The following is a 15,824-nucleotide window of genomic DNA, read 5'->3' as shown; positions in this document are numbered from 1 at the left end:
TCTTTAGTCCCAAAAAAAGACACAAGAAGAATCTGGAAGCATGAGGACATTGAAGAATTTCAAGTTCCAGATGCAAGTTTTGAAACCCCTGACGCCCTACAGTCCCCATTCCAGTACTTCAAAATGCTCTTCACTGATGAAATGATTGATCATATTGCCTATCATACCAATCTGTATTCTGCTCAAGAGTTGGGGGACACAATCAAGACTAGCCCTAAGGAAATTGAAGATTTTCTGGCAATCCTGGATTGCTGGAGCAAAGAGTCCAAGGCGAAAGTTATGATGCCATGCCCATCACTCATCCCTGCATACAATGAGCATATGGGAGGGATAGATCGCTCTGACATGCTGGTACACCTGTACAAGACCCCAGCCAAGTCTACAAGATGGTACCTGCCACTCTTTGGTTACATGCTTGATCTGTCCATTGCAAATTCCTGGCTGGTCTACAAGAAGGAATGTGGACAACTAAACCAGAAACCAATCACACTCAAAAGATTCCACCTAGCAGTTGCGCATAGCTTGAAACAAGTCAACAAGCCAGCATCCAAAGTTGGCCAACCATCATCCAGCTCTCCACCACCACCAAAGAAAGGATACACCCCAAGACCCTCACAACCACAGCGAGATGTGCGATATGACTGCTTTGGGCATTGGCCACTTCACTGTGACAAGCGAGGCCGATGCAATTACTGTCCAAAGGGCGTCTCAAGATGGAAATGCCAATAATGCAATGTTTTCTTGTGCTTGAATGCCAGTCAGGAATGCTTTGCCGTGTACCACCAGAAGATCTAATCATCAAGGGGTATTGGTAAAGTTGCCTGAACGGCAAAAGAAAAGAGCCAGAACTGTTTCAGTGTGTTCTCAAAATTTTCAGTGCAAAATGGCAATGGTAAATAATATACCACCAGAATTTTCTGGAAAATAAAATAAAAAATGTTAGTGCTGTTCCAACACTACAGTGAAAAGTTTATGTTAACAACAGGTCAAAAGTGAATTTGTATGTTTATGAATTTTTGGTAATTGCAGATCAAGTTTTTGATCAAATTTACAATATTTTTGTGTTTTATACATTTTGTGGTTTGTTATTATAACGCCCACTGTTGAAATGGAATCCAACAATGTTTGATGTTTTACTACCACAATAAAGTGGGTCAAACACAAAATTGGGTAGTTATTGTTTTGCAAAATGAGTATAACCTTTACTTTTTTCTACTAGTTATGTCTGTAGAACTTTATGTAGTGGTACCATAGAGTGACATCTCAACCGTTTGGTAGAGGGTAATATTTAAAAAACTATAAGGTGTGTATAAAAAAAATTTTTGGATTGTGATCATTATTGACCTAAAGGAATAGAAAATATGAACAAATAATTTTTTCATTGTATTTTTCTTGGTGAGGCAGTCAAAGGGTTAAATAAAGGTGTAGACTCTGTCTTAAATTTCTATTCTTTTTAATGGCCACCAGGGGGCAATACCTAGGGCTTGTAAAAAGAATTTTGTTACTATAGAAAGAAAAACAGTTTCCAAATGTGACCTCTCTAAACACTTTCCTGCTGTATTTAGTCATTATTTTCAGGGTGAGATTGGGAGAAAAATGATTAAGTAATGGTCAGAAATGGAGGATTGTTTCAAGTAGTTTGCCAATGAGCATGCAGTTTGACGGTCCAATCTGCCCTTTTCATGATATCTGATTTTTAAAAGACCAAGATGGTGATGGAGAAAATGGCTTGTATTGAGGATTTAAAAACGAGACAGTGGGTTACATCGGCCAAGTTCATGTTTTGTTTTCTTTCATTTTTTTAAGTGCATTTTTAAAAAAACAAAACAAAAAACAAAACAAATGCATAGATGCCAAACAGTCATCTTGTTTTGTCAAAATTAAATGTATAGCCTGACAAAGGATTAAGAAAGGATTTACTTTGGTGTGCTTTACATTCATTTGTTTCATCCACAGAGACAGTGATGGCTTTGCAGTCTGCTGTGGATCAGGAGCAATCAGCGAGGCTGAATCACTAAATCAAGTAGAAAACCTTCTCTTCTGATTGTATGATTATGATTTCTTTTCTGCATCATAGGTGAACATAGTTCACCTCTTTCAAAACTATGATTCAAATTTGAAATTTCAACAGAATTGATTTATTCTTGGTCAGATGTGGCTCTGTATAAATAATTGAATGACTAAGTTGATGGTTTCTGTTTGTTTTTGTGTTTTGTTTTTTTTTTGTAACAGCAAATAGCTGCTATAGAATATTTTGCTTCTATTATTTGACTTGGCCCCTGTGAGGGAAGGCTAACTTAAAATCAATATAACATTTTGATGGCCCCTATCCTATAATGAGACTTTGATCTCAAAAGGGGGAATGATGGTGCACAATGACTCCATGAATTTTGACAGTGTAAGTGTTGATCATGTGCTGTGGCCTTAGTAGGTATCCGATCAGCTGCAACACTATTATCAAAACACCCACTAAGGAAATATCCCATCTTTAACCTCCTAGGACCTGGCATCCACATACAGTGGGGCAAAAAAGTATTTAGTCAGCCACCGATTGTGCAAGTTCCCCCACTTAAAATGATGACAGAGGTCAGTAATTTGCACCAGAGGTACAACTTTTCAGCTAGTTTTTGCAGACAGCTTCAGCTTAAAGCATCCACACTGCATTTTCGCAGGAAATGCAAATTTTTCAAGTTAACAAATGTTATAGTTTCCTGATGATCATCATCTTGTCTTTCTCTGACTCTCTCTATCTCCAGGGGACGACGGTGATGCCATGTAGATTTGACTGGCACCAGACCGGCAGTCAAGTTATCATCTCCATCTATGCAAAGAACTCCTTGCCAGAGCTCAGTTATGTCGAGGCCAACAGCACCACGGTAGAAACCACAAAGACATGTTCTACCTCTCACATATACACCCCATCATATCTCTAATTATGACTAATGTTGGTAATAAGTAATTCTCTGATTGTCCCAGGTGAACATTCATGTAATGTTTGAAGGAGATAAAGAGTTTGAACAGAAGATCATTTTATGGGGGGTAAGTGACCACCTTGTGTTTCATTATAAACTTTGTTTGTGCTTTAATATTAAGCTGTATTGCATGATCACTGTTGATTTTACTTTGACTATTGTTAAATGATTAATATTAATATAGCAGCACATGTTTTTGGAAAGTTACACATTTGGCGCCCTCCAGTGGTAGTAACGATATAAAATAGAATTAAAAATCTAAAACGCCATCCCTTTTCTTGATCCTATCAGGCTGTGGAGGTAAAAAAAACAGTGCGGTGAACCTGTTGGCTTCTAAGATGGAGGTGTCTCTTAAGAAGGCTGAACCAATCACATGGGCCCGTCTGGACCTGCCCTCCCTGCCACAGAATCAGGAACAGGAGGACACCAATCACACATAGGACACTCAGAGCTCACTTCCAGCTTGTTCCCCTGTTTAGTCTTTTGTCGCCTGTGTGTCTATCCTTCCCTTCAGTAGTGTCACTGTGGCAAATCTAATTTCTTTCACTTGACTTCCTTTTAAATCAAATGTTTAATGTCAGACCTTTTATTAAAAGTAAACAGATGAAACCTCAAACCTTGCACTAACACTGGCAATGTACTGTAGCTTTAATCAAGGCTTAAGGGATATAACTGTGGTTAGGCAGCTTATTTATCTAGCCACATGGATGAATCAATTTTAGTCTTAAGTTATCTCTTTGATATTTTTCTCTAATCCCAAAAAGATTGATTCTGTTCATCTGGATTTAGCGTTTTCAGTGGCAGAAACATTTCAAGTCACTTGGATAAGTGACTCGAAACTTATCCAAGTGACTTGATAAGTCACTTATCAAGTCACTTGGATAAGTGACTCAAAATGTTTCTCCCACCGGATTTCCTTACCTGGATGATTGAGCATGCATCAAGACATTTTTCTCTAATGAGTATGTGTTGTTGTCAGCCTCCACAATATGGAATTCATGTGTTATTTCTGTGCATTCTCTTTAGGTGTCCTTATACAAAAATCACACAAAGAAGTCACAAAAGATATTTATGAGTGTAAGAACACCAATGTTGTTTCCAGTTAACACAGTATCAGATTTATTCACCCTAACTGTATGGATTATATTTTATATTATTATTTGTGAAATTATTGTCATATTTTTGCCTTTACACTGTAACTTTTCCTGATTGTCACTTAAGCTTTTTTTTTTTTTTAAACAACTGTTGTTCGAATGTCTGGGCTTCATTGCCTCGTAATGTCATCCCTTGTATGTCATAACTTTGACAGCTCAGCGTTTTAAACATAGGATAAATGTTTGACAGTGTTTCCACAACATGAGATCATTTTATCATGCAATAAACTTTGCTGTGTACCTTTCATTTGAGTAAATTTGTCAAAAAAATCTGCGTGCATAACTAAAATCAGTGATCTTTGAGCCCACATGTGAAGAGTTGAGTGGACTTGTAATCACAAATATTATTACAAAACATAAAAAAAACAGATTTATTTGTGGAGCCACATCATAAAACAGAAACCTGAAAAAGTACAAAGATTTCTCAAGCTTTGATGAAGCATTTCACATTGTTCTGCAGGTCTAGGTGTTCTGGAAAACATCCAGATAAACATGGATTCCCATGTGTGTTGAACTGGAGATCTTATAATTGTCAAATTAATTACACATTTTTATATTGTCTTCATGCAGGCGGTGTGAGGGTCATGGCAGCAGCGTGGACAGTGAAAGCTGCTATGCTGATCTGACACTTGACTTCCTCCCAGGCCTTTGCTGGGTCAGCTGAGTTCTGAATGTCAAATAAAGCATCATAGATCCCAGGGAAAGACTCCCCTGCATATTTATTGTGGCTGCTGGGAGCAAAAATCACATGCCTGAAAATAGAACAGATGAATTAAATGGAAGTGTATCGTTAGGGGAATGCACTCACTGGTATTTCAAGAGAAATACATGTGTGCTATTTTTGAAAAAAAGAAGTTCAAGAGTGGGAACAAGTAAAGAGGACAAGAGTCTTGACATCTACTGCCTCTCACAGTCAGCTGTGTTTTCAAATGTATAAATCTGAGAAGCAGTCATGCATACAGTTTAAAAGGATCAAAATAATATTTAAAATTTGTTTCAGGAGCCAAGAGTCTGAAGGACACTGTAGTTATCGTGTAATTATTAAAATATAATTATGAATGTTTATAAAAAGAGTGACAGCTGTCTGCACGAAAACATCACATGACAGAATTTATAAATACTTCTAAAAAATCTAGAAACTACTACACAGTATTTGTGCCATTTAGCATTTTCTTTTTACTGTTAAATGCACACATAGGATGACTAAACCAAGGTAAACTTGGCTAGTCTTGGGTTTAAAATATCACATTTAGAAAAGAGTAAAGTTTTCTAATGTACAGCATAGATACAGAATATATTCAGTGACAAGGACCACAGACGAAGCAGTTTTAAAGATTATCTGTCTTGTGAGGTACCCAGTAGCACAAGTGTTTTATTGGTGACTCATATGACATAGGAGCCCATCCCAAAGTGTACTTTGAGACTGGATCGGTAAACCATAGAGCTGAGCTGCACTATGTTTAAATTCACAGAAATAGAGGGTGAAGTGGACATCCCAGAAAGCCCAATGAGATGCAATGACTGTTACTCTTTTCTCATAATAGCTGTTTTCTCAATTTAATGCTTCGTAGTTTCACATGTTATGCCTTGTAAATGTAAACCAAAGAAATAAATCATTCTGTTCTAAGCAGCCACAGTAAGGTGGTGACAACACTAACAAGGCTGCTCAATCTTGAGAAGCTGCAATTTAAAAACGTTGCTACTGCATAGACTACTGCTTTGTGATGTATTAGTTTTAAGAAATCTTCTTTTGGCTGCTCCCTTTAGGGGTGACAACAGCAGATCATCTGCCTCCTTCTGCCTCCATCTCTAGTATCCTCATCTGTCACACCACCTCACTGCATGTCCTCTTTCACTACATGCTTAAATCTTCCCCATCATTCCTCTCCTCTCCAGAGCATTGCCTCCACCTGCCCAGGTATTCTCAAAGAATAATACAACGCTACAGACATGTTTTGCAAAATTTGTGAAATTTAAAAAAAATGAATTAATCTAGATCAATCTTACTGCTCATAATAATGCTAACTCAGTCCATGCTGCTAACTAATGGGCAGTATACTGAGGTGTAGCTGTAAAACAATGCAAAAAAAATAGAAAAATGTTTTTTGTGTGTTTGTGAGAAACTAACCTGTAGAAAGGTCTGCCAGGTAAGCCCAGAGGGTCTATAAAGGCTCTCTCCAAGTACATAAGCTGATCATTCATGATTCGTAGCTGAAGAGGACTGCACATACAAAAAAATACTATTACACCTCCATCTGAATTTCACTACATGTCAAGTCTCAAGACACATTTCAAGGAATGTATACAGTAGAAACATAAGTATAGTGAAGCTTTTGTTTAAGACGCCTGAAACTTTTAACACGTTAAACACAATTCGTACTCCGCTTTGTTGAGAGTCTGAAGGCGCTGGTGGAAATCCCTGGCTGCAACAGTGAAGTTCTCGACTGCAGAAAAGAGGGAATCTAGAGAAAATAGATACAATTAAAAAGTGTGCACCACATATACTGTGACAGCACTTCTGCAATCTTTGGGTCATGACATTATTGTATTAACAGTGACCATAACTCACCAAATGACACCTTATACGTCTCCATTTCCACTAAGTTCTTCTGGGCCAGCTGTGCTATGCTCTGTGCATATTTCCTCAGTGAATCTGCATACTCATTAACATCCAGAGGGAGCAGCTGGGAGTCAGCCAACAGGAAGATGAGTGCACCTCTCACCTGGGCCACCGCCTGAAGCCTCTTAAACGAGGGGTCGTAGAACTTCTCCACGATCTCGAAGGTTTCATACACACTGTGATAGACTGGATAGCTACTGTAGCGCTCTGTTTTCTGAATAGACACATAAAATACTTCACCATGAGTCCATGCTTGCTCACAGTTACTTAACCTCTACAATAAAGACCCTTCAGTCACCTCTTATTCTCACTAAGATACTCCACCCTTTGGTAAAGCCAAACTTTCAATAACATCGATCTTGAATAAAACACAGTAGATTTACATTGTAGTAGAAAATAAAAATGCAAATATAAAGAACTCTGAATATACAAACGCTTACACTATGAATACAGCAAAAGCACATAGCCATATACCTTAATTGTGGTAAAAACAAATAACTATATGGATAAATGTGGGAGTGCAGCATGTCTCACCGTGTTCTTGGTGTATCGAGCTCTGCCTGAAGCAATTCCCAGACGGATAAAATAGGCCTCGAAATCACTGCCTGACCCAAGTTTACTGATCCTACGAAACACCAGGATTGAGCCATATAAATGAAAAATGAGTGAGACGCCTCATATTCAAAATTTAACTTAACCTCCTAAGACCCAAACTCTTCCATGGCATGCTTTTTTTATTTAAATTTGGGCATATTGGGACCCAATGTATGTAAAAACAAAGAATCAGCAGATTTTTTTAACCTGATTTTTGTTTCTAAGAAAAATGAGAGCCACATATGAGGATATTTGTTTTAAATTTTGATAAAACAGAAGCAGCATAATGTCCTCGTAAATGGATATCAGGCCCTTGTACTGCAAAATTTAGTATTTTGGTCTAGACAACCAAAAATGTGATGTCCACATATGTGGTCCTAGGAGGTTAAAGCTAACTTACAAACACTAAAAGACTAGACTGAATAGATACGGCTTTTAAGTAGAATGCATATGCACTCGTTGGACATTTTATAAGGTACACTTTGCAAAGTACTCAGTTTGACCTTCTGTCTTCAGAAAAAGTTGCTTTCTAACATGGAGTGTTATCTTTCTGGAATCAACCGTCAGAATCCCTTTTTTATTAGCATGATCAGAAACAATACTCAGGTAGACTGTGGTGTTTAAACGATGCTCTGTTGGTACTGAAGAGCCCAAAGCGAAAAATAATGTCCCCCACATAATTACATCATCACCAGCCTGAAATGTTCACATAAGGCCAGATCGAGCCATGATTTCATGTTTTTAATACCAACTTCTGACCCTACCATCCATCCAAACAGCCAAATTTAGACTCATCTGACCAGCAAACATTCTTCCAATCTTCTACTGTCCAGTTTTGGTGACCCCATGTTGTTAGCTAACATGACTCACATCTGGTGTGGTCTTCTGCTGCCGTAGACCATCTTCTTTATTAAGAATTCATTTATTGTGAATCTTGTGCATACCTTGGTTGTAAAAAATGGTGCTCTGAGTAACTGTAGCCTTCCTGTCAGCTGGAAGCAGTCATTCGCCTCTGATCCCTGCAATCAACAAGGCACTTTCTCCCAGAGAACTGCTGCCCAGTACATATTTTCTCTTTTTGGGACCATCCTCTGTAAACCCTAGAGATGGTTGTGTGGGAAAATCCCAGTATATCAGCAGTTTCTGAAATACTCAGACCAGCCCATCTGACACCAACAAACACACCACATTCAAAGTTACTTAAGCTTTGGAAGGTTGTCTACATGCCTAAATGCATTTATTTGCTATACCTGTTCTGGCCAGTTAGTGCGTCTTACACAATGTGCCCAAATGGCGACATTTTTTACTGTTGCTTATTAATAATAATGCTTATTATCCTATTTTGTCTAACTTTGTAGCTTTCTACCTGGGTGCATCACGGTCATTTGTCCAGTTGTCCCTCTTATGCCAGCTCTTATACAGAGATACTCCCTCTTCTCCTTCTTCTGGACTGGGTATCTGCTCCAAAACATGAAAACAGATGACCTCAGGGTCGACAGAAGAAGATGCTTGGACAAGCATCATATACTCAGATCTGTGGTAGTTTAAATCTGTCCACCTGCTTCGTGATGTCATACACCAAAGTATGCAGTGATGGAGTGCAGTCAACCCTCAGAGTGTACATACCTGGAGTTTAAAAAGACATTTACACATACAAATAAAACCAGAAACAACCTGGCACTAAGTCATTTTTTCAACAGAAAAGCATTCTCACCCTCTATTGCAGAGTCTGCATTGATGTAGGCCACAGCTCTCTCCTGCAGAAGCCTGGCATTATCCTGACGAGAAGGGTGAAGTGAGATAATTCTGTGTGTTTTAAATATAGTGTGTGTACATTTGCATATACGGTACCTCTGCCCATTCTGTAGATCCCAGCAGTCCAAACTCCTCTGCATCCCAGCTGGCAAATATTATAGTCCTCCTTGGCCTCCAGCCTACACACACAAACAGATGTCAATGAATCCTGAGTATTAATACAGTAATTATTTCATTCACTCACTGGGAAAATCATACCTGTACTTAGCAGCCTGCCAGCACTCCTGACAGTTTCATGGACCACTGCTGCGCCAGACATGGGATCGATTCCTCCAAACACCCAGGCATCGCGGTGCCCTCCGAGAATCACATACCTGTCTACACAAACCCACCAACAGCACATGTAGCAAGAGATGTTAAATAAAAAAGACACTAAGTTACTGTTTTAATGTCTCTGAACAGACAAACAAACGTCAAGCTGTATTTTCATTCCTATATATCGTACTGTATGCAGACATCGAATCTGTTTGTGTATCCATGCTGCGGTCTGCACGTCAATGCTAATTGTGTGATGCAGAATGAAGGGTTTCTGGTACCTGGCTCCTGAGCTCCTCTAATCTTTCCAATGACGTTGTAGATTCTGGTTACCTGGTTGTTAGTGTGGATGTTCATACGCACCTTCCTGAGAGAGGCAGATTGAGGAATGAGTGATACATGCAAAGGTATTAAGACACAAACAGACCAAAATAATTTAACAGGAAATGACTGGTGCAAAAACCTGGGGATCATGCCTGGGGTATAAATTTCAACACACACAAAATGCTATTATTTAAGTTTGTTTTATAATGAACAACTTTAAACTGCAGCTCAAAATTTAGGTCTGCTAGGAACAGCTGATTTGATTTGTTGTGCGCATTTAGTTATGTCTCTCACACACAGGCGGTACAAAGGCCTCCATTGTATTTCAGTTGGCTTGATGCCACTGGGTCACAGAATGTGAACAAGAGCAACAAAAAGAAGAGACAAACACTAAAAACAGACTGGAGACTGGACTGAAGTGGCAGAGGAAGAACAGCCAGTGGGAGAGGAAAGGGGTTTAGTATGAAAATGTGAAGGATTTAAGCTTTAGACAAGAACTTACTGGCTCTTAAATTCATCTGTAAAGCCTGGGCCAATCCTATAGGAGACGTTCAGAGCTCCCTTCCAATTGTTGGGTGGAATCTCTCCTCCCATGTTACTGTAACATGAAAAATTATTTACAAATTCACTAGCAATGTCATCCAGGGGCCTCCAGTCAAATGTATCAATTGTTACCTTAAACTCCAGATGGAAGTGAAAGTGAAAACAATGCTCTAATAAATTGGTCATTATTACCAAGTGTTTGAAATGGAAAAAAAATATTCATACTTCAGAAGACGAAAAGCGTCGTGGAAGCCAATTGGATGCACAGGGATGTTGGGAAGTCCTACTCCATCCTCTGGGCTGAATCTGTAGGTGTATTCTGCAGGAGAGGAAACTATGTTGTTAGGTAAACTCTATGTAGAATAGTGGTCAGAAGTTTACTTATAGTCTTCATGGGCATAAATATTATGGTAATTTGGGGCTTTGAATGATTTCTTTGAACTGTTAACAAAAAAAGAACTATGTGCACAAGTTTTAAAATATCTTGGATTTTCTAATCTAATCTAATCATAAACTCGAATTATACACATAGGGTCAAAAGTATATATACATCCCCACTAATATTTGGTTAAATGTTTCTTAGCAAGTTGTTCCTCAACCAGATGCGTTTGGTGGCCATCAACAACTTTCTGGTGTAATTCTGGCTCGATATTGGTTGATTTCTTGGCACAGACTCTGCCTTTAAGCATAGCCCATACAAGAAAAACAACTAATTTAACTGAACTTGATCAATTCTGATAAGAGAGTGGTCAATTATCCAGTCATAAATATGGCAGAAACTTGTTGATGGCTACCAAAAGTTTCTAGTCAGGGTCCAACTTACGCAACAGTTAATATATTAAATACTTCTGACCCTGTACGTGAAAGTTTGAGTAACTGTGTGAATTAGAGAAAAATTCAAGATCACTTAAAACTTGTATACCTAATTCTTCTTCTTTAAAGTCATTAAAGGTGCTTCAAAGAAATCATTAAAAGCCCCAAATTACTGTGACATCCATGCTCATGATGAGAGTACAGACTCTAGTGCATGGCAGCGCCCACCTTTAGCAGGGTACCCTGGTGTGAGCGGGTCTCCTGCTCCATTCAGGTTGAGAACATTTCCTCTCTGAACTCCTCTGCCAGGTAGGTTCCAGCCGTCGGGGTAGGGCTGCAAGTAAACAAATTCTAAAATGCTAATTCTTACATTTTTGTCCTGTCGTGCCAGTGGTCAGACTGTGATTTCAAGAAAAGGTTAATCACAAATTAATTGCAGTTGTTTGTAGATACTGTCACTGCATCGTGGCTTTTTAAAATTCCCACCTGGATTCCATCAGCCCAGTAATCTGCTGGGTCTGAGAACATAATGATCCCTTTTGCTCCGGCTAACACGGCGTTCTTCACCTGGCAGACAGACAGGGTGAGAGGCAGAGAGGGAGCTGTGGGTTATTTTGAAGAAAAAGTGTCATGTTTGTTCTCAACCAGTCATCACATAATCAGATGACTGATGTGACGCTGATAGAGTGCATTAATTGCTTAAAGATGAATGAAAATTTAAACATTTTTGGCATATTTTGAAATTTACCAGGAAAACACTTTTCTTACCTTATTGCCTCTGAATATTTTTCCATATCTGACAATGACAATCTTCCCTGTCACATTGATGCCCATCTCCCTTTGTAACTGAGAAAAGTCTTCTGTGCGACCATAGTTGACATACACCAGGTCCCCCTGAAGAGAAACAAAGGAGAAGCAAAGGCCTCGGGTGCCTGTTTTAATATTATAATTGTTCGTGTGTACACATGTTTGTTTACCTCAGGCTGTCCTTTGGCAGAAAAAGCACTGTATGGAGGTACGATGTTGGAAATATCTTCATAACCCTGTGGAACCGGCTCAGCCAAGGAAGTGTTAAAAACCTGAGAGAGTAAAGACAGACGAGGCTGAACTAAACTAGATTAGAACAGCTGAGGAAACTCTTTCCTCGCTTCCATCAGAAGCTGGTCAGCTGTGAACTCAGCTTTGATCTTGTCAAAAAGTAAAAACACACGACAATGGTTGTCTGGACTAGATTGCAAAGCATCTAAAAAAGAGCAGAGTTAACCAACACAGAAGCAGAAGCCTCCCTTTGATGTATACCATAAGCAAATACACCAACAGCAGAAAATAAAGGATGACAGTATAAACTGGACGCTTTTGGGTCCTTACGTATATAGAGCACAGGACCACACGACTCCTGCTTGTTATGGTGTGAAGCACCTCTGTCGTACAAGCTCAATCTGACTTCCTGAAATAATTTCCAGGCTTCAGACATTTAGCTGCTCTGATTGCTTTTAAACTCCTTAATGCATCCAAACCAGCTGATATACAACAGTGCACCAATACTGTTTTTCTGTGTTGTATCATTATCAGACACTCACAGAGGTTTATCTCACACCGAGACCTTAAAAGGACCTTGGACTCAAACAAGTAAGTCTTGCATTTCTGTGGTGAAGACTATCAGAAGGGTGGGGGAGGAGAGGAGAGGAGAGGGGGGGTTGAAGTAATATGTTACTGTGTGTCTTTTCTACATGCAGTCAGCAACTTTGTTACCTCTCCAGATACAGTGAGAAGTAGTAAGAGGTCTGAATGTTCAAATGCATGGGAAAATCACAAGAGGCTTTTTATTCTTGAGGTGGTGAAATGGATTAGTGTCACTAAATGTGTCCCACTGTGTGAAGTACAAATAAATCCAAAGTGGTTCCACTATCTGAACACAAGACATGAAAATGGTTGTTTTACAGACTATGAAATGAAATGACAATGACTTCCATCCTAATGCTATAAAAACAGAAATATTGCACCAGACACAAGAAAGCTTGCACAACAATTTGCATGCTGTCTTTTTGAATCAATGTTGCATCAACATGCACTTTCAGTACACATTTTTCCAGCACACTGTACCTCATTGCCAAGATGATCAACAATTGAGATGTAATTTGGTTGTGACTCATTGGGATAGGACAAGAGGACATCATACGGCACCATCTCCACTGAGTCTATTCCAAACATCTGCCACTCTTTCATGATCTGCTCCGCATACTTCAGGTTCTGCTCTGTGCCTGCCAGGTGAGGGAGTTGTGTAAATTTCCTGTGGAGAGGATGCTGATGGTTACAGTGGCACTGTTATGTGAAGAATAGCACCTTGAACTGAATACATAAAAAATAAATGTAAAGAAAATTATTACATGCATTCAAGGCTGATACATGATTTCACTTGAACGCAACATGATGCACATGCCCAGATGTTTTCACTCAACTAAAACAGTTCATGTTGCTATAGTTCACCTTCAGGTTCTTTGTATCAAAACTAGACTTCACAATAAAAAACTAAGTATTTAGTAACCAGCATGATTTCAGTACACTTTGCTGGAGTCCTCAGAGGTCTCAACAAACCACCTGGCACACCATGTTAGATTTGGGTGAGTCAGTGGGATGTCAGCGCCATGACTAGCACTGCTGTGCGACTACAAACATTGGAGCAGAGGGGGTCAAAAAGTCAACAGAGACCACTGCAAAACAGATTTACACAACAGATTTAGTATACTGGTGATCACTTTTTACCTGAGATGTTCTCTGATCTTATCTGCCTTCATTTCCTCCAAAAAATCCTTCAGGTAATGGCTGGAATCCGTGTGGTTTTGTGTGTTTGAAGGCTTTGCAAACCAGCCTACACATAGACAAATAGAGCACAAACAAGCATTGAGTGAGTTGTAACGGCATCACTTCTCTTAAGAAGCGAATTGTTACCACACACACTGTTATGTGTTTAAAATTGTTAGTTTAAAGAGGAAATAGAAGGCTATAGATGGACTATACTGGTTGTATTGGTGCTTGACAAAAGGTTGCCAATGTTATATTGTAAGGTTCGTTGGGTTTATGGAGTGAGTGTTAACCTGCTGTGAGCACAAAGACATGAAATCTGTCAGTATGGTGACACTCAAGCTCTTCAAACTGTGCCATCACGAAGGGCACTAAGTACTTTAACAGTTCACATTAATCATTTTAGACAAATTCACAAAAACAAAACAAAAAAAAGCTTTATCTCCTTAAGCAGTGTATTTATTTAAGTCATTTAATTAACTCTCACTGGTTTCTTCATTAATACCAGGACAGCTATGCTGTTGTTCCCCCAATAGCATTAGAGACTTCATTAAAAAGGAACAGAAAAGCACGCAGGCAATATCAATCAGTATACAGATAAAGCTAGGGTTGGCTTTACGAGCTTACCTATGCAGAAGCCCAGCACGAACAAAACTGTCACAATCACAATCCACTTGATCCACCGAATCCACCTGCTCTCTTTCCTCATTTTAAAACGGCACAGCTCCAACTTTTCCACACACGGACACAACTGACTCCACAGGGCACGCTTGCAGAGATAGCGATAGAGAGTAATTTGTTTGAGAAGTGCACAGCGGGGGAATGGCAGAGTGAGGTGGAGTGTGATACACAGAGAGGGAGGGAGTGTGGTGGCTGACTGAAAGAGGCGGTGAGTGAAAACTTGGACAGGAATGCAAAGAAGAAACTAGTCATTAATGCTTGGCTTTGCCTGTGAGCTGATTGCTGTGCCGTGCACCTTGGCTGTTCCAGTGCTGACTCAGTTATTACTCAGTATAAAACAAGATAGCCACTCTGGATACTGTTTTCCTAGTGGGGGGTGGGGGTTAATGACACTAGTGGAGAAAAAAAGCAGAGGTTGGCTGAGTGAAAATGGAATAGCAGATACTAAATCACTTTCGGTCATGGGGGAAATTTGTAGGGCACTGAACACTTCTAGTCAGCAGACACTGATCCAGCTGAACAAACTTTAGCCCAGCATGCTCTTTCTGAGCTCTCTCATAACCTCCATCAAAGTACCAAACCTGGAAATGTCTGATATTGGCCTTTTTAATAATAAAAATGTAATTAATCTCAAATAAAAGAAATAAAATGCACATTTCACCAGCTACAGAGGCTTTTATTTAGAAAGGAGGGATCTAACAAATCAGGTTAGTGAAACCCATTTCTGTCACACAATCAAAGGTATGATAGCTTTAATCCCTTTTCTACACATTGCTGAAATGTGAGCCGAGCTCCTACAGAGGGAAGCAGGTTATTAAGCACAAGTTTATTTACTTTAAGATCCATATCAGCTAAAATTTCATGATTTCCTATTAGACCACTGTCTGTTGCTATTGATAGTCATGCATGTTTTCCCACAGCAAAGACTTGCATGCTCTGCTCTGCTTGACCCCTCCTGGCTCTGTGAACAGCTGTGTGGTGTATAGGATAGCTCTTTCATGCAGTCGGCTGAAGCGTGAAGTGGGGAGGAGGCTCTCTGCCCTCAGGAATGTGAGGAGTTCACAAACCACAACAGTGACTCCTCAACAAGCTGTTTATCTGGGAATCAAATTTAATTATCGGCATTTAGATGTTGATTTTTTTTTAAATTTAACTTGTTGTTCAGGTATAATTAATAAACTGTAAGTAAGAAAGTTTTATTTGTATAACACATTTCAAGAAAAACATCACAAAGGGCTTCACAACAAAATG

The 15,824-nt window shown here is 39.3% G+C and overlaps 1 protein-coding gene and 1 long non-coding RNA gene across 2 annotated transcripts; one reads left to right on the top strand and one right to left on the bottom strand.

Moving 5' to 3' along the window:
• Positions 1-362: 362 nt before the first annotated feature.
• LOC106633661 lies at positions 363-4,139 on the top strand. Its single transcript, XR_001337028.2, has 4 exons — positions 363-2,023; positions 2,757-2,876; positions 2,977-3,039; positions 3,264-4,139. It is a non-coding gene; the product is annotated as an uncharacterized LOC106633661 (long non-coding RNA).
• A 344-nt stretch (positions 4,140-4,483) lies between these two features.
• Positions 4,484-14,765, bottom strand: naalad2 (N-acetylated alpha-linked acidic dipeptidase 2). Its single transcript, XM_005942790.3, has 20 exons — positions 14,520-14,765; positions 13,854-13,959; positions 13,194-13,380; positions 12,068-12,169; positions 11,859-11,984; positions 11,577-11,657; positions 11,319-11,424; positions 10,503-10,596; positions 10,237-10,332; positions 9,692-9,777; positions 9,354-9,473; positions 9,192-9,274; positions 9,055-9,118; positions 8,899-8,966; positions 8,707-8,798; positions 7,281-7,371; positions 6,696-6,960; positions 6,507-6,588; positions 6,255-6,347; positions 4,484-4,878 (listed from the first exon to the last, which is right to left on the bottom strand). Exons 1-20 carry the CDS (start codon positions 14,599-14,601, stop codon positions 4,689-4,691), a joined length of 2,214 nt encoding a protein of 737 aa, XP_005942852.1. The 5' UTR covers positions 14,602-14,765; the 3' UTR covers positions 4,484-4,688.
• Between the last annotated feature and the right edge of the window lie 1,059 nt (positions 14,766-15,824).

This window comes from Haplochromis burtoni, unplaced genomic scaffold (genome assembly GCF_018398535.1).
Source record: "Haplochromis burtoni strain Fernald_Lab_line unplaced genomic scaffold, NCSU_Asbu1 Contig_346, whole genome shotgun sequence".
NCBI lineage: Eukaryota > Metazoa > Chordata > Actinopteri > Cichliformes > Cichlidae > Haplochromis > Haplochromis burtoni.
The sequence above is the reverse complement of the archived record's forward strand: the minus strand, read 5'-3'. Positions and strand labels throughout refer to the sequence as shown.

Bases quoted from the DNA above. Each gene is read 5' to 3' on its own strand.
- naalad2 (XM_005942790.3), bottom strand. From the start codon at position 14,601: ATGAGGAAAGAGAGCAGGTGGATTCGGTGGATCAAGTGGATTGTGATT. The intron at 13,381-13,853 runs GTAAAAAGTGAT...TCCTCTCCACAG, and splicing joins AAGATCAGAGAACATCTCAG to GAAATTTACACAACTCCCTC. The intron at 6,961-7,280 runs GTGAGACATGCT...GTGTCTATTCAG, and splicing joins CTCGATACACCAAGAACACG to AAAACAGAGCGCTACAGTAG.